General features: G+C 52.8%; 5 protein-coding genes across 5 annotated transcripts; 3 read left to right on the plus strand and 2 right to left on the minus strand.

The window, feature by feature from the left end:
* Nucleotides 1–2,452: 2,452 nt before the first annotated feature.
* Nucleotides 2,453–5,249, plus strand: BJX68DRAFT_212368 (putative C6 transcription factor). Its single transcript, XM_071037747.1, has 4 exons — nucleotides 2,453–2,648; nucleotides 2,726–2,820; nucleotides 2,874–3,612; nucleotides 3,663–5,249. The coding sequence occupies exons 1-4, from the start codon at nucleotides 2,532–2,534 to the stop codon at nucleotides 5,136–5,138; spliced, it is 2,427 nt and encodes an 808-aa protein (XP_070893062.1). The 5' UTR covers nucleotides 2,453–2,531; the 3' UTR covers nucleotides 5,139–5,249.
* BJX68DRAFT_248906 (uncharacterized protein) lies at nucleotides 5,195–7,718 on the minus strand. The gene is made up of 7 exons (XM_071042003.1): nucleotides 6,987–7,718; nucleotides 6,831–6,936; nucleotides 6,353–6,772; nucleotides 6,285–6,304; nucleotides 5,969–6,205; nucleotides 5,523–5,885; nucleotides 5,195–5,437 (listed from the first exon to the last, which is right to left on the minus strand). Exons 1-7 carry the CDS (start codon nucleotides 7,050–7,052, stop codon nucleotides 5,375–5,377), a joined length of 1,275 nt encoding a protein of 424 aa, XP_070893063.1. The 5' UTR covers nucleotides 7,053–7,718; the 3' UTR covers nucleotides 5,195–5,374.
* Nucleotides 7,719–8,107: 389 nt separating this feature from the next.
* On the minus strand, nucleotides 8,108–10,424 carry BJX68DRAFT_259220 (uncharacterized protein; the record flags this gene model as incomplete). The annotated part of the gene is made up of 6 exons (XM_071043664.1): nucleotides 8,108–9,173; nucleotides 9,253–9,601; nucleotides 9,672–9,750; nucleotides 9,814–9,926; nucleotides 10,004–10,110; nucleotides 10,183–10,424. The coding sequence occupies 6 exons, from the start codon at nucleotides 10,422–10,424 to the stop codon at nucleotides 8,108–8,110; spliced, it is 1,956 nt and encodes a 651-aa protein (XP_070893064.1).
* A 1,155-nt stretch (nucleotides 10,425–11,579) lies between these two features.
* BJX68DRAFT_212378 (uncharacterized protein) lies at nucleotides 11,580–12,101 on the plus strand. The gene has a single exon (XM_071037748.1). The coding sequence runs from the start codon at nucleotides 11,674–11,676 to the stop codon at nucleotides 12,013–12,015; it is 342 nt and encodes a 113-aa protein (XP_070893065.1). The 5' UTR covers nucleotides 11,580–11,673; the 3' UTR covers nucleotides 12,016–12,101.
* A 678-nt stretch (nucleotides 12,102–12,779) lies between these two features.
* On the plus strand, nucleotides 12,780–15,650 carry BJX68DRAFT_212556 (uncharacterized protein). The gene is made up of 2 exons (XM_071037749.1): nucleotides 12,780–13,514; nucleotides 13,588–15,650. The coding sequence occupies exons 1-2, from the start codon at nucleotides 13,118–13,120 to the stop codon at nucleotides 15,393–15,395; spliced, it is 2,205 nt and encodes a 734-aa protein (XP_070893066.1). The 5' UTR covers nucleotides 12,780–13,117; the 3' UTR covers nucleotides 15,396–15,650.
* Nucleotides 15,651–15,816: the final 166 nt, after the last annotated feature.

Here is a 15,816-nt window from a genome sequence, read left to right on the forward strand (position 1 = left end):
TGAAACTCTGAGGGGGAGAAGCCCCAGTTTGGTGAACGTCCGGCACGCAGTCACGCTAAGGCGGAAGTGACCCTCTCGTTTCCTCTGCGAACCCCCCATTGCGGGTTGCTTCCTCGAACTATTACCGCGACTATTGCTGCCACCGTCACCACGTTCCCTGGAAAGTCCGAAAGCTGCGTCTCTGCTGCTCCCACCTCTGTCGGCGTCCGCTGGCTCATTTCGAGTTTCGGCTGTTTGACTCGAGACCGCTGAGCTCGGCCCGATACTCCCAAAGCTCTTTTGCAACAACTGCTTTGCTATTCAACTCTGATCGCCCGAAATCGCTACTCATCGCCCGAATCTACGTGTTTTTCGCTGCATGTATACGATGCGAAATCGACCGTGCAAACTCCTGATCCAGCAACAACGTATGGGACTACACTGATGGAAAGTACCGTTGTTATCGAGTCGCTGTTCGCTTCGCGCCGCTTCCCCTGATCGACTCTCGAGATGACAGAGATTTATTCGGGCCTCCACGTGGGCCAGCGGTTCTCCTCGTTGGAGGATTTCAAGGGAGTGGTACGGAGTATCTCTGTGAGACAGCATTGGGAGCTCCGGGTCACGCGGAGCAACAAGAAAAGCGTGGTGATAGGCTGCCGGTCCTCCAACAGCTGCTTCTTTCGCGTTGTCTGTCGCGCGAACCGGAACGCGACCTATATCAGCAGTCTTCAGGACAGTCATAGCTGTCGGCGAAATGCGACTTCCACGACCAAAACCCCAGCGCGATCAGAGGCCTCACATGTACGGTTTTTGCTCAATGAGATACCCAAACTCTTTGATATGGAAAAAGAAGAAGTCAAAGCGCAAAAGATCGTCGACCGGGTCAAACGCTACCACGGATATGATATCTCGACTAGACAGGCCCAGCGGGCTCTGATCAGATTGCAGCAGCGCGGTTCACAAAACCAAAGTGATGCGGCCAATTCGTCGAGCGGGGAGGGGGAGGACCGACAAGAAAGTCAGCCTCCGACGACTGTTGAAGGGCAAACTGAGAGCCCAGCCTTTAGTGGAATGCCAGGCCAGCGATGGGTGCCTGAGTCCGCACAGCCAAGCCAGATGGAAGGGATCCAGCAGCAACCGCCGCCGCCCCAGACCGAAGGCGTCCATAACCCAACTCTCCAGGCACCTCCTCTACACGGACAACCCGTGCAGCCACAGCCTATCCAATCAACACCACAGCTACAACATCTGCAACGCGTGCGACCTTCAATACAAGGGCCACCACAACAATCCTTGCCTCCGCCCACCCCTCCTATACAGCCACCGGCGGTTCTGAACCATGAGGCAGTATCTATGAATCACACACTACACCCACAGCCTAGCGCTCAACCACCATCGTTCCCTCATCATTCCCCAAGTCAACCACTCCCACAACAGCCCGTGCGGCCAAGGTCTCCAACGCAGACTCCGCAGAATGGGCATCCCTCCGGTCCTCAGTTAGTGCTTACAAACTTCAAGATCGAATTCACGTGTACGACCTGCGGATCGCTCAATCAGAGCTTTTTCCCTAACCAGGGACATGTAACCGGTGGACACTACATGCCTCCACGTCCGGCACACGACCATGCTGTGATTCCCGCAGGTGCCGGCCCACCAGTGCCAGTTGGCACTGCGCAGGGTAGCGCCGAAGGTGCAGCCGAACGCATGAACGAAGCGCACAGATATGACAGAGCTCGTATGGCTAATGTGCATGGAGCTCCCACCGGTTGGGCGCCAGCTGGGGTGGTACCGTTGGATGTCCCAATGGCGCCGCCGCATACTCAACATAGCCCTACTTAGACCGGGGCTAACGATCATGGAGAGCAATTGCTCATTCGCCCAACACATTTGTCTCTTATCAACCCATCACCTCCTCTACCATTCTTTTTTCAACCCCGAACTGGGTAGGTAATCTATGCCTGAAGTATCATGCGTTGCTGACCAGTATCTGAGCCTGGAATGAGCCACCTGAGCTAGTTCACTTTCCAGACGACTAGTTTATTCTAGGCAGCCATTCATGCTTTGAAATCGAGAGACTGCTCGTATCCGGCTGCGTCGTTCGTTTGTCTGTTGGCACCTCTTCTCTCTTACCACCAGCTCATTATCTCTCCTACTATGGCATTTTTGATGTTTCTCAAGCTTTCGCTCATCTGGTCTCTTTCTTGCATTTTCTATTCCCCATACGCACTGTTGATCTCCTATGAGTTTGTATACACTTGGGCAGCCGACTTGCCCGACCACCGCCGGTCACCACACTATCATTGTTTGGTAGGATATATTTTCTATACTGTTTCATTATTATCTACTTTTATAGTGGTCAGAATACATAATTCTTGGGGCATTGGACAAGGCTCTCTGATAAGAGCTCTTCTCCAATTCGATAACCCACTTTGAAGATCCACGGGTCGCGTCTTGGCATTCTTCCTCCATATTATGAGTGATTCAACACTCCTTCTCCAACTGTCCAACGTTGTCGGCTCCAACGTCCACAATGACTGGTTCACCGTCTCGTCATGAATCTCTCTGACCTATCTGCCCCTCAGATCCGGCCTCCTTCGCCATATCGAGATCATAATCCCCGGAAGCGCGGGAGAACAGCATGCACCAGATGCAAGACCCGTAAGCAAAAGGTCAATTCTATTTGCGCCTGGACACTACACCCGCTAGAATCTCTGAGTTCATGTGTCCGAATCCTGACGATTCTCAGTGCGATAATGAGTACCCTGTTTGCTCCAACTGCCTCAGAGCCGGTACTGAATGCGACAAGGCATCAGTCAGGCAGGAAAATGGCTCCCAGAGCGAGTGGGTCTTGCGATCGACTGTATGCAATCCTGCCGCTGCTAATGCACAGACAGGTACACCCGCACTTTGGAAGAGCGCATTGCATATCTTGAAACGCGGCTGGAGTCTAGAACGAGCAGCCGTGCTGGGAGCCATGTCGCTCCTCCGGTAGCTGCGCTTTTGTCGCCTCACAATCAAGAGACGGGAACTACAGTCCCTGGGGCAGGCCATGCTACTGGGAATGGCATGGACCACAACGCTGTCGGGGAGCTTGTTGGGTTTCTTGCCATTAACTCCTCCGAGGCCCCCGCGTATATCGGCTCCAGCTCTGGACTCTCTCTTGCGGCGAATCTGGGCGAGATGGTACAGGCCACGGTGTGGAATCAGGTTTTGTCTCCATCGCGCAACCGGCCGTCTTCACCTAGCGGAGGGAGAGGAAGTGGTTCTGCACCTTCTGGTCATGAGATGTCAGGTCTTCCACCTCAACCTTCGTCGTCAGGTAAGGGTCCTGCTATGGATCGTCCACGGACGTTGCGCATGGAGGAGCTCCTCGCGAAAAGCACAGAGCCGCCAAACGATGAAATGGGCGGACGAATTCTCCATGCATACTTGACCAGGCTTCATATTCGTTACCCATTCCTTGACCGCAAGGACCTGTGGCGTCTGCACGAGAACCGATGGCGATTGGCAAAGGCCAAAAGGGAAGAGCTCAGCCAGTCCGAGCGATTTGGTATATTCAAGTTGTACCTAACGTATGCTATTGGCGCAACAACAATGCAACTGAGCGAGAAATATGATTATGTTCCGCCAGAGGTAGGGCTCTCTAGCTAACGTTACATTCAGTCTTGCTAACATGATTATAGCGCTTTTATATCACGGCCCTTCAGCAAGTGCCAGCCATGTGTGACACTCGATCCGTGGAAAACGTTGAAGCCATGACGCTCTTGGTTGTATATCACCTTCGCTCTGCCTCCAGTCAGGGCGTATGGTACATGATCGGCCTTGCTATGCGCACAGCAATCGACCTTGGACTACACCGTAAAGCAAACGAGATCAACCTAGACCCGATCACTGCACAGATGCGCCGCCGTCTCTTCTGGACGGTATACTACCTCGAACGTGTCGTCTCCATGTCCCTCGGACGCCCTTTTAGTATTGCCGACAGACACATCGACCTCCCTCTTCCTCTCGACGTCGACGATGACGTTCGCGACCCTGCCCTTCTGCCACCCCCTTCCCCTCCGGCGCCTTCCTCTTCTCCGTCAAGCAACAACAACCCAGATACAACCACAGACAATCACCGCATAACAACCCTAACATTCTCTAGATATTTGATCAAACTCCGGCGCATCGACTCGCGCATTCAGCACAAGATTTACCGTGCCGACAGACCACTCCACTCCCTCCGCTCCAAAATGGACGCCCTGTTCCTCGAACTCGAAGAGTGGAAAACCTCTGCTCTCCAACGCTTCACAGGCTCAGACCTAGACTACCCAATGCTCCACTACAACCGCGCTCTCCGCCTCCTCATCCAGCCGTTTCTCCCTTCCCTCCCACTAACAGATCCCTACTTCCATATATGCCTCCGCGCCGCAGGCGACATCTGCCAAACTCATAAGCGCCTCCACCAAACCATCGAATACGGACACTCCTTCCTGGCAGTGCAAACCGTCTTCATGGCGGGTATCACCCTCCTCTACGCCCTCTGGACACACAGTGACCGGGTCTGGTCCGTGCGCATAAGCAACGATATCCGCGCGTGCTCGACGGTCCTCTTCGTCATGGGCGAACGCGCAACATGGGTCAAGAAATACCGCGACGCGTTCGAGCTCCTCGTCAACGCAGCCATGGAAAAACTCCAGGGCAGCGAGGCCGCAAAGACAGCCGGCATGGCCGAGCTAATGACCGCTCAGCAACTCGGCGTCGATGTCTCTGGCGCCGCGGGCATCAGTCTCGGCGGCCCGGGCGTTGCATCCGGGTCGACGACGAATGGTACTGGCCCTGTCAATAATCTCGGTGCTAGTGCTAGTTCTGGCCACGCCAGCAACGGCGGTCTTGATCCTGGTGCTGGTCCCTCGGTCCCCACGATGACACCGGACTACGCTGCTGCAACTACCGCAGCCACAAACCCACAGGCAACAGGCCTGCAGTATGACTTGAACCAGAACCAAGCGACATCATTGGATGCAGCGAGCCAAGATCATGGCGTGCGCATGGCGATGCAGCTGGCGCCGTGGATTGATCTTGAAGAAGGGAATGGGCCGTTTTGGGTTCCTGATTTTGAGACCCTTGAAAACTTCTCAGGAGGCTTTTGGCCCGCGCCGTTTGAACCGCTATAGCTGGGTCTCCTGTTGTGCCTGTCGGAAAGAGAAATTAAGGGAGAACCCGAGAAGTTGCATCCATATATTAACTTATATATACCCGTGTTGTTCGCGTGCTTGAATTATACACATAGCTAGACATTGCATCACTGGAACAACAGCTTCCATCCGTCCTATGTTCATTATCTTATCCTTGAATTTCCATCATAACTATTCTACCAACCATGCTGGGCCCCTGTTCTATTCAAAACAAATTAAACGGGCAAATATGGCCTCAAGCCCTTTGCAATCCGCTGTATCTGTCTCGTATAGTATGACTATAAAGAGACACATTAGCCACATCATTTGACACCCAGAACCGAAAAAAAAAGAAAGAAGGGAAAAGAAATCGAGGAAACATACAGTCTCCCACCCCGCCCCAACGGCGGATAGCGGAACCCACTTAGCCCAAAACGGCACAGCGACCCTTTTTAGCACTAGCTGCGCTTCCTCCTCAGAAAGATTATCGTCAAGTAATAACTTTGCGAAGCCCGGGTCGATTGCCGCCGGACGGCCGATTCCGACCAAATCGCAGGCGTTCTGGGAGAGAGCGTACTCAGCGCCCGCGCGGGTGCGGAAACCGCCTGTTAGCATGAGGATTAGGTCCGGATATCGCGTGCGCACTGCCGAGGCGAATTCGAGGAAGAAGGCTTCGCGGGCGGCGGTGCGGGCACTTTTTTGTTCTTGGGGTTGTGGTTGTCCTGGTTGGCCGGCCGGACCGATCATCTGTATACTGCTTAGTATTTTGATCATCATCTTGGACCCATTCAACCAGGGGCTGAGGCCAAGAAGGAGGCGGGCTCGCAGACCTTCGGATCTTCATAGGTACCACCACTGATCTCGATGAAGTCGATGCCTGCTTCGGCAAGGAGACCAATCTGGATCATTGTGTCTTCGAAGCTGGCAGAGTTGTAGTCCGCCGAGTTGAACTTTATGCCAATGCAAAATGTTGGAGGCACAACGGCGCGGATCGCATGGAAGATATCGAGGACGAACTTTGCCCGATTGGCTGCGGAGCCGCCGTAGGCATCTGTTCGGATATTGGACTATAGGAGACAGAGTACAGTGAGTACCGTGGTGCCTTCCTTCTTGCTAGAGAGGAGTTTAGGGGTGAGGAGCTCGTACCTTAGGGTTGAGGAACTGATCTGGCTGGAGTTAGCCTTTGTACAAACAGTGGACTAGAGGGGACATACCAATCAAATACCCATGCGCTCCATGCAATTCCACACCCGAAAACCCAGCATCAGCCATCAAACGAGCCGAATCAACGAACTGCCGCGTGACCATGCCGATATCTGCCTGCATCATTTCCCTCGGCGGCGGAAACGCCAACCAGCTCATCCACCGCTGCAGGAAACCATCCCCCATATCCAAGGGAATAGCGCTCGGCGCAATGGGAGAGGCAAAGGGTCCTCTCCGTCCCGCAATGCGAAGAGACTGCCGACCTGGATGGCAGAGCTGGACAATTGACGGTGGCCCGTGCTCCTGGGAGGCGGCGGCGTATTTTTTCCATGTTGCCACAAGCTCTTTGTTGTGGTTGGGGTCGGTGTACTCGCCGGCTAGGGCGGGGTCGAAAGGGGTCCCGAGGTGGTTTACGTCAACTTGGACGTTTCCTGTGGATAGTCAATGGATAAGTATAACTCCGCGTTGTTTTGATAGAAAAAGACGAACCTGTGAGAATGCCGCCCCAACTGCCTTTGCCCCATTGTTCGTAGACTTTGAGGAGGGATGGTGTAGGGGTGTTCCAAAACCCGCCTAGCAGCTCGGCCATTGCGGCCTGTATAGGGTTAGTACATAAGGGGCATTATTCTGCAGGCTTTTTCATACCTTCACAAGCCGGTTTGGGAACACTAGCCCGGATGGAAGCTTGACGGGATCATTTAAGGACGGCATCGCGGCAGAGAGATACTTGCACAGAGAGTGGAATGAGGCCTGAGAGCAGGACAGATCTCTCAAGATATGCGATCATGCAAACACGTAACACAGAGAGCAGCCTGGTGAAGCTCAACGGCCCGAGACGGAGCAGCCGAGGTTTTCTGCTTCCACATGAGAGGAGAAGGCATGGCGAGTGGGGACGGGCCAAAGTTCGTCCATCAATCATGAACCCGCGAAGTGAACGCCAACCAGCGATTTGCAATGTTCTGAACGACTGTCACGATGGTTCGAACTTCGAAATGTGCAGAACAGCCGGGCGAGCAAGAGGCGAGCTAGCGTGGGAACTGGACGAGATCCGTGGTTAGACTCGGTCTCGGATCAGAGGCGTCCGGCTGGTCCTTGGACCCTGCAGGATATGACAACAGCTCCAGCTCGCTCCGTGGAGACTGGGGACACCATGGCTACGGGAGGATCTGGATCCGACGGTCTTGCAGAAGCTTAACTCCTAGCCCTGTGAGGCTGAGAATGCAAATCAGGGATTCTCAGGCGCCCCGTGAGGACCCAAGGTCTGGTCTCCGCCCGATGATGGGAAAGCCATCCCCCGCCCACGTGTTACACCACCGCTCTCGCACACCAACCACACAGTGTCACACTCGCCACTACAGTGTGGCTTGACTGAGTTCTTGTTCAATCTTCGATTCAAAAAGAATAGAGACGTAATTCTATTGCAGGACGGTATAGAGAAAAGGCGCTAGTCAAATCATTGAATCATCCATTTTTACCCAAAACCCGCAGTGTATGAGTGTATGAGTGTATAAGCTAACTAATCCCAGTCCCAGAAGGGGTATGCAATAGTGAATAGAAAGGATGGGGTATACATGAATCACACACATCCTTTCAAGCAAAAGGAGTGTATCAGCAGAGAAACGCGCGCTTCAAATCAAGCTCGAACAAACCTGGTCATGCCAGTATTAGAAATGGAAACCGAAACCAATAAGAATAATCCAGGTGTGATGTATCGGGTTGCACCGAGGATCACAGGAAAATAAGAAAACAGGGAAGAATGCCAGTCCTTACAGCTTAGCATTCTTGTCCAGGTCTTCTGGGACGCCGTTCAGGCTGAGGCCTCCAAGACTGGACAGGATAGCACCGACTTCCCGCTCCAGAGAGTGGACTTCGGAGTGAGCGTCGTACATGCGAGCCTTGATCCAAGCATCAAGAGCCTCGTCGTTCATGTTGCGCAAAGATGTCTCGCGGTCGACCTTGGCATCCTGGGCAGCCCGGATGACATTGCGTGCCACGACGACACTGACGTCACGGATTCGGGTCAAGTCGGGGTAGAGGAGACCGCGCTCGACCTCCTCCGCGGTGAGAGCCTTCGAGAGGGCTTCACCGGAAGCATAGATCATGCTATCGGTGACCTTGACGGACTTGGACAGGATTGTGCCGAGACCGATACCCGGGAAGACGTACATGTTGTTACCCTGGCCGGGGTAGTACATCTTGGTCTCGCCAGCGGAGTTGGTGAAGGACATGGTGGGGAAGGGAGATCCCGAGGCAAAGAGAACGCGTCCATCCGTGTGAGTCACAGCAGACTCATAGTCACATTCAGATTTGGACGAAGGGTTGGACAGAGGGAAGACAATGGGGTGAGTGTTCCATTCCGCAACCTTGCGCAGAATCTCGGGGGTAAAGACACCACCAAGGGTGGAGAGACCCATGAGAATTGTCGGCTTCACATGATCGACGACTTCCTCGAGAGTCTTGAACTGTTGACCTTGGTTATCTGTCCGAGCGAAGTAGACCTTGTGATCGGCGAGCCTGTCGCCCCGGTCCGCTGTCACAAGCCCCTTGGTGTCAACGAGGTAGAAGCATGATCGAGCCTCATCCTCGGTCATACCCTCGCGCATGAAAAACGCGACAATCTGCTTAGCGACACCAACACCGGCACTTCCCGCACCTAGGAAGACAGCACGATGATCCTTGCAGGGCAGCCCGGAGCGCTTCACGGCATTGATGACACCACCGAGGATAACGGCACCTGTACCCTGAATGTCATCGTTGAAGCAGGTGTAGACGTCCTGGTACCTTTCCAAGGCAGGGAAAGGATTCTTGAAGTCTTCAAACTGGATCACAATTCTGCAGGGCGCAAAGCAATCCCGTTAGCTTCCGACGATCTCGGGATATATTGGGTTGATTAGGTCCATCAATGACTTACCCAGGCCAACGCTCGGTGAGAGCGGTCATCAGCTCGTCCAAGAATTCCCGTTCCTCGTCGGGGCTGACCTTATCACGGCGGCTACCCATGTAAAGCGGGTCTTCCCGGAGAGTCTTGTTGCTCGTACCCAGGTCAAGAGTCAAGGGCAGAGTAGCCTCGGGACGAATACCAGCACAAGCAGTGTATAGAGCCAGTTTGCCAATGGGAATGCCCATTCCGTTGATGCCAAGATCACCTAGACCGAGAATTCGGGAGCCATCGGTAATGCATGTGATCTCCACATTGGGCTGGGGCCAGTTGGCAATGACAGCGGCCAAGTTACCCCGGTCTTCCCAGCTTAGGTACATACCTAGTTCGAAATGTTAGAAGCTCGGTTTCCATTTCGTGCTTGTGGATTGGTTCGGGATTCTGAAACTAACCTTCCGGCTGCTGGTAGATCTCGGACCACCTCTGGCAGGCTTCACCAACGACCGGGGTATAGATGAGAGGCGTCAATTCCTATTCGACGATCAGTTATCTGATCGGCATAGAGCTATAACTGCAATTTTTGGGGGATTCTACCCTGAGATGGTCTGTGACCAAGCGGTAAAATAGATGCACATTGTTCTTACGAAGGGTGCTGAGGTAGAGGAACTTGTCAATGGGGGTCTGCTTCAGAGCCAGCTGTGCAAGACCTGCAGCCTGGTTAGCTTCCAAGCCATGACAAGAGTTCGTCATCTCGACCGCCCTCCTCCAGTATGGGTATACGCACACCGTGTTTTCTGGACTTCATAGCTTTCGGCGCGGGGAGGAGTCAGGCCGTATGTGCGGAGGTATTTGCGAATGTAGGCAGGGTTGGCAGTGTCATAATTTTGCTCACTATCGAGACGACATCTCCGTTAGCCACAGACACAGATATAAAGGATAGATGGAGACAGTGAGGCAACGTACATTGGTCCCGAATGGTTCACATACGGTGTCGCATGGACCGGACGGTTTTGTTGTGTGGGAAATCGAGCCATTGTGGAAGTTTTCTGAGTCACGGCACGAGTACTATGACAGCGAGCTGAAGGAGATGAAGGTGTAGAAGAGAGAAGCAACCGGGATGGCGAAGCCACTGGCGACGGTCTTATTTTATGTAGTAATCCCTGAGACACTAGCATTGAACCCCCCTGAGAAGGAATCCACCTCATTCCGAGATTGCAAAGTCACGATGATTGCTCTGCGAGCTTCAAGGAGGTGGTCGCGAGGACTATGAACTAAGAACCAGGGCTGTAGCTGCGACCAGACGATGACTCTGGGGCTAGGAATCGGGAAGAGTCGGGGAGCAAAGAGCCACTCAGGGAAGGCCGGGATCGAAACGGTGGATATCTCGGGGGGGACGATGGTTGCATGGCAGCGAACCGTTGCTGAGAAGGAGTGGAATTCGATGGGAAACGAAGCTTTTCAGCAAATGAAAGCGTGTTCGGGGCGGACGTGGAGAAAACGGGACGTTTCCGACAGTACCTAAGGCACCTAAGCCTCTCAAGGAAATAATAAATGCGGAGAAAAAGAAACAAAGCAACGAGGGCGAATGAGAGAACAGATTGGGGCGATGGAGGTGACGAGGGAGGTTGAGGCCCAAAAACTTTTGGTGAGGTATTTCTTTCGCAGGACTGTGGCTACGATGTAGGGGGCAGAACGCGGCAGGCGAGCTTGGAAGTTGGGGGAGAGCACACGACCTGCTGCTGAGTCGAATGTTGAGTCGGAGTTTGAGCTCTGCGATTGATCGCTTCGGAGTCTAGACTTGCTTTCGCTGACTGACTTTCCGTCGCAACATTCAAATCTTGAACTGTGTGTACTAGCGAGCTCCCTGAGACTTTTACTACTGATGATTTAGACCAGCCACCGTGGACCAGTCTCTCAAGGCAATAATTCAAGAATCACATCCGACATGGCATCCCGAGATGTCTTTTTTTCTCTCCCGTGGAGCAGTCTCCAGCCGCGCTAGAGAAGGAACAGGACTAGGTCTACCGAGTAGTTTCACGTCCCAGTCAAAGGGCCCTGGTGGATCGGGGGCTCATGTGGCATAATTAGCCTAAGATGGACGAGCTGACTGCGCAGCTTTTCGCAATTCCCGACAGGCGCTAAGATAGTTTGTCGGACTAACCTCTAGAGGAAGGATTCTGGACCGAGACGGGGGCATCGAACTCTGGTCCACGGATTTAGTTTTCGTGCCTCTCAACGAATTCTTCATCGTTTCGACCTCGACCATTTTGGGCTTCCCCGCAGCCACACACGCGGCTCGGAAGACGACCGAGTGTCGGAGTGTGTGCTTTGCGCCTGCAAAGACTTGATTTTTGATGGTCCCGGGTTCAGTTCGTCGTACATCGAGATTCTACGTGAGGCTGGAGTGGCATGCTAGATACTCATCATGCGTGAGACAAAGTACGTAAGTAATCAATGCGCAGGAGGAGGCGGAAAAATCACGCATTCTGGCGAGTCCCAAGCACTTTTCAGCATCTTTTTGTCTTGCGCGTCGCCCAGGCTCCAACAGCAAAATCATCATCAAACAGTCTCCAACATTTCTTTGAAGCGGCAGTTGGGGGAAGCCGATCGGTCCCGGCCGAGAATAGCATCGGAAGCTGGATGGAGTTACTACGGAGTAGTCCTGAACTGGGCTTCTCCGCACGAACTTTTGAAGTTGAAACCGCTGAAGAGCATCGTCAAATGAGATTATCATTGTCGGCCCCATTATTGGTGGTCACGAGAATTCGGTCGGGTCGAGTCGCTTCTTATTATTAATGAGTAACTCTATTTCTGGTCCCTTTCATGATTTGATTCGAAATGTGAAGCAATTTGGGGGTGAGATTGAATTCCCAGAGTCCGACTTGGGCTCGCTTCTGAGTTCTCAGTTCTATCTAACCCCTGAGTTGGGCTCCAATTATCGACCAGGCTGCCAGGCACTTTATTTTCATGCTTCCGGCGCCTGCAGGATCTCAAGGTTATCATTTTGAAACTACATCTTTCTTGGATGATGAATCTTACCCGAAGATTTACCACAAGCGATCCACTGTATATCCTACATTTGTACTCTGTAAATGTCGCCATGTTTCTCTAGAAACCACTGGAACCACTGGGCCTTGCCCGATGGGGACGATGATCATAGCGGCTCCTTCAGCCTTTGCTGAAGATTTTCGACTTCTTTGGCTGTGGGTCATGATTTTGTAAACACCTTGCTCCTTCCGAGTTGGTAGAAGCACAGAGCTTTTCCTCCGAAGTATATCTCATGAGTCACCTCAAGAGCCCGACAAATCTTTTCAAAAAGCAATCTACACTAATATGCCGAATCTAATAATGCCTTCTGTGGCTTCTGGAGTTGAGTAACTCCAGCAAAAGCAATTTATCCGCGATAATCGCTCATCCTCATGAGGGTGCCTGATAACCTGTCCTGCAGAAGCGGCAAAGCTTGACGATGCCGATCATAAAGTTTGCTTTTCCTCAAACACAGATCCAAGTCTGGACATCCCAATTAGTATTTCTTTTTCTAGTGCGCGATTAACATTTGCCTGTCTGTCAGGTTGGAAGATCATATTCCCATACTTCGAAGAGTGCAGATCACCTGACGATAAAGCGGCGGCAGTAGTGACGCAAGAGTGAGCTGGCCCAGACCGAACAAGCAAGGAGCTCCAAACAGCTCCAGGGTCATGATCCAGGATGGCTCCAGGCTACACCTGTCATGCAATTAACCCCTCATTCGCATCCCCGTCATCGTCCGGTCGGGTCCGTGCATTATCCCACCGTCGACCTTGTTGTATGACGGGCGGTTATCTTCATCCCAACACAGCACTTCGGTGAGCGAGCTCTCACTTCCACGTCGTACGCACGCCTCGATCCATCGCCCATCATGTCGCGGGCAGAAACGGAACCGCTCCTCCCCCGCTACGATGATGACACCAGTCGTCAGCGTCGTTTGCACCAGAAGATCCATAGCTATCAGATGCTCCGCGCCCTTTCCGAGGGTTACATGCCATCTACGGAACAAACCATCGCCAATCTTCGCACTCTGCTCGCTTTTGACATCTTCAACCCCCGCAACCCGGATCTGGGCCCAGTGGGCCGCCAGCTCGTCCGCGATAGCCGCCTGTGGATACAATTGTTGATCGAGTTCTTGCAGGCCAAGAACGGAGATGATCAATTGCAGGAATTCATCTGGCATCTCTCCCATGCCCGGGCTACCGTGCACACCAGCCAGCTCGCAGAGCGCGCTTCCCGTACAAAGGCGAAGGCAGATACCAAAGCTGGTACTTATCCCGTTGATATTGCTCAGCCCCTTGACCACACAATATCGTGTTGTACGCTAACTCTTGTGATCAGCATTTGATAGCCTCCGTGTCGTCGGAAACCTTCTGCTGACCAACTCCGACTTTCGCCTATTTGCGGAGGACCTTACAACAGTTGTGCGTGAGATATTCTCGGACACGGCCTTTTCTCTGTCTGCTGCGTCGCAGAAAGTGGGCGAGCAGCTCAAGCCATCTGAGGAAGACGAGGCAGCCTTATCTGGTGCCGGTGCAGATGAAGGCCATACCCATTCGCAGGAAGAACTCCGCGCAGAAGTAAATCATGTCGCGGACGTCGCCAAGAGTGGCCTCGTTCAGACTGGGCGAGACGCGAAGGAATCTGCCAAAGAGCATATCTCAGGAAAAGAGCAGGAGACTCTGATTCATCGGCTGAAGCAAACGGTCCTTAAGCTCCGTGAGCGCAGAGACTATACCGACTCAGTTTCGGTTCTAGCACGGCTGTTGCAGCGATATGCCATCATCTACGCGAATGCCGCGACGGATGTCGCATCGACTGCAGAGGAAGAGTCTGAGATAAACGATGATCTGAAGCAAGCGATACAGAAGTTCTGGGCCCTACTCCAGACTCTGGGGGATCGTAAGGAGTGGGAGGCGTTGGAGCAGCGGCTCCACGCAGTGCTACGACATGCCAACGGCGACCCTGAATTTGAGGACCTAGTATCAGAGATTGGGTCTGCAGTGCAGGAGATGATGACGAATCCCGATTCCCTCGATTCTGCACCGGAAAAGATTAGCGAACTGAAGGAGAAATCCAAGCACGTCGGCGCTGAAACCAGTCTCCGGCAAGACGTGGATAGCTTTCTTGCGCAGGCAAAGCGGGCTCTGCAGTCAATTTCTCGAGATGAAGCAATATCCAAGCTACTCAGTGCAACTCGCAAGCTCTATAAGGATGCTTCAAATGGATACCGTAACCGACGTGCTAATCTACCCGCGGACTTGCTAGAGGTTTTCCTCCCCCTTGTCCTGCGCAATATCCAGTACATCCCGATCCCTCGTCTTGAGATTTCTGCTCCGGAGGTGGATCTTCTTATCGAGAACCTTATTCTTGAGCCTGGCCACACTGTCAATTATTCATCTTTCCTTCCTTACCGCATGCACGTTACCACGCGAAACGACATTGACGTTGTAAAACGGCATTCGAAAAAGACTACGACAGACCTCAAGACGACATTCACCGTGTCAGTCTGTGGCTTGAACGTGAGTGCTCAGGAATTTGGTTACTGGCTTCGCACACACAAGGCGCTCTTCTTCTATCTCAAGGACCAGGGTATCGCCAGCTTCTTCCTCGACAGGCGAGGAATCGACATTTCACTAGATGTGGAGGTCGGTCGAGAACGCTTGGAGCAGATATTCACTCTCCGCGGCGTGCGTGTTCGTATTCACAAGCTTGACTACAAAGTGCACCGAGGCAAGTGGAGGTTCTTGATCTGGTTGACGAAGCCGTTCCTCAAGCATATGATTCGGCGAGTTCTCGAGAAACAAATCGCAGAACAGATCGTTCTGGCGGCCCACGCGCTGAACCGCGAATTGGTATTTGCTCGAGAGCGTCTCCGGGCTGCCCGCATTGCCAGCCCCCGTGACCTTTTCACCTTTGTCCGAGCAGTTCTGGCGCGCTTGACGCCGGCTCCGAACCCGGATATTGAAGCCCGTGTCGGTATTGACGCCCCGGGTGAGGGTGTCTTCAAGAACGTATATGCTCCTGGAAGTCTCGTGAAATTGTGGCACGAAGAGGCACTCCAAGCCCATGATTCGATTGAAGAGGGTGAAGATACTCCAGGGCTGCACAGAACCTGGCGAAACACGATTTTTGATGTTCCCGTGTAATCCATGTACACCTAGTTGATACTCTATATGCCGCTATGATTCACGTTTGCATGCCACCTTGCGATCGACAAATTGTCTGTCACTGTTCTATTATTTATGTGTGTATCGAATTGACGTCATCTGTTGAAAAAAAGGGTCGATTCCTCGTCTTCGAATCAATGTATACAGTGCTTCATGGCATTTATACAGTGAGTCGAGATTCAAGAACCTCCAAAGCTGATTCCAAGCACTTAAAGGGTATACAGTACACCATGTCTCCAAGGCGAAGGAATGATGTTTCCTTTAGAGAAGAGGAAACCCGCCTGCTAGCTTTGCAGGATAGTGGCTGGTATCTTGGATCGAGCCAAAACCTCACTTCTAAACTCGCCTTATGGCAGGCTACCCGTACGCGATTGCCCATCCATCTCAAATCCCTGGCTCC

The sequence above is a fragment of the Aspergillus pseudodeflectus genome, assembly GCF_044049435.1.
Source record: "Aspergillus pseudodeflectus strain CBS 756.74 chromosome Unknown BJX68scaffold_84, whole genome shotgun sequence".
NCBI lineage: Eukaryota > Fungi > Ascomycota > Eurotiomycetes > Eurotiales > Aspergillaceae > Aspergillus > Aspergillus pseudodeflectus.

Coding starts and splice junctions, on each gene's coding strand:
- BJX68DRAFT_248906 (XM_071042003.1), bottom strand. CDS start 7,052: ATGCCGTCCTTAAATGATCCCGTCAAGCTTCCATCCGGGCTAGTGTTC. Junction 6,773..6,830: donor TTGGGGCGGCATTCTCACAG/GTTCGTCTTTTT, acceptor GACTATCCACAG/GAAACGTCCAAGTTGACGTA. Junction 5,438..5,522: donor TTGGGGCGGGGTGGGAGACT/GTATGTTTCCTC, acceptor GTCTCTTTATAG/TCATACTATACGAGACAGAT.
- BJX68DRAFT_212368 (XM_071037747.1), top strand. CDS start 2,532: ATGAATCTCTCTGACCTATCTGCCCCTCAGATCCGGCCTCCTTCGCCA. Junction 2,649..2,725: donor GCAAGACCCGTAAGCAAAAG/GTCAATTCTATT, acceptor GACGATTCTCAG/TGCGATAATGAGTACCCTGT. Junction 3,613..3,662: donor ATGATTATGTTCCGCCAGAG/GTAGGGCTCTCT, acceptor ACATGATTATAG/CGCTTTTATATCACGGCCCT.
- BJX68DRAFT_212378 (XM_071037748.1), top strand. CDS start 11,674: ATGCGCAGGAGGAGGCGGAAAAATCACGCATTCTGGCGAGTCCCAAGC.
- BJX68DRAFT_212556 (XM_071037749.1), top strand. CDS start 13,118: ATGTCGCGGGCAGAAACGGAACCGCTCCTCCCCCGCTACGATGATGAC. Junction 13,515..13,587: donor GAAGGCAGATACCAAAGCTG/GTACTTATCCCG, acceptor TCTTGTGATCAG/CATTTGATAGCCTCCGTGTC.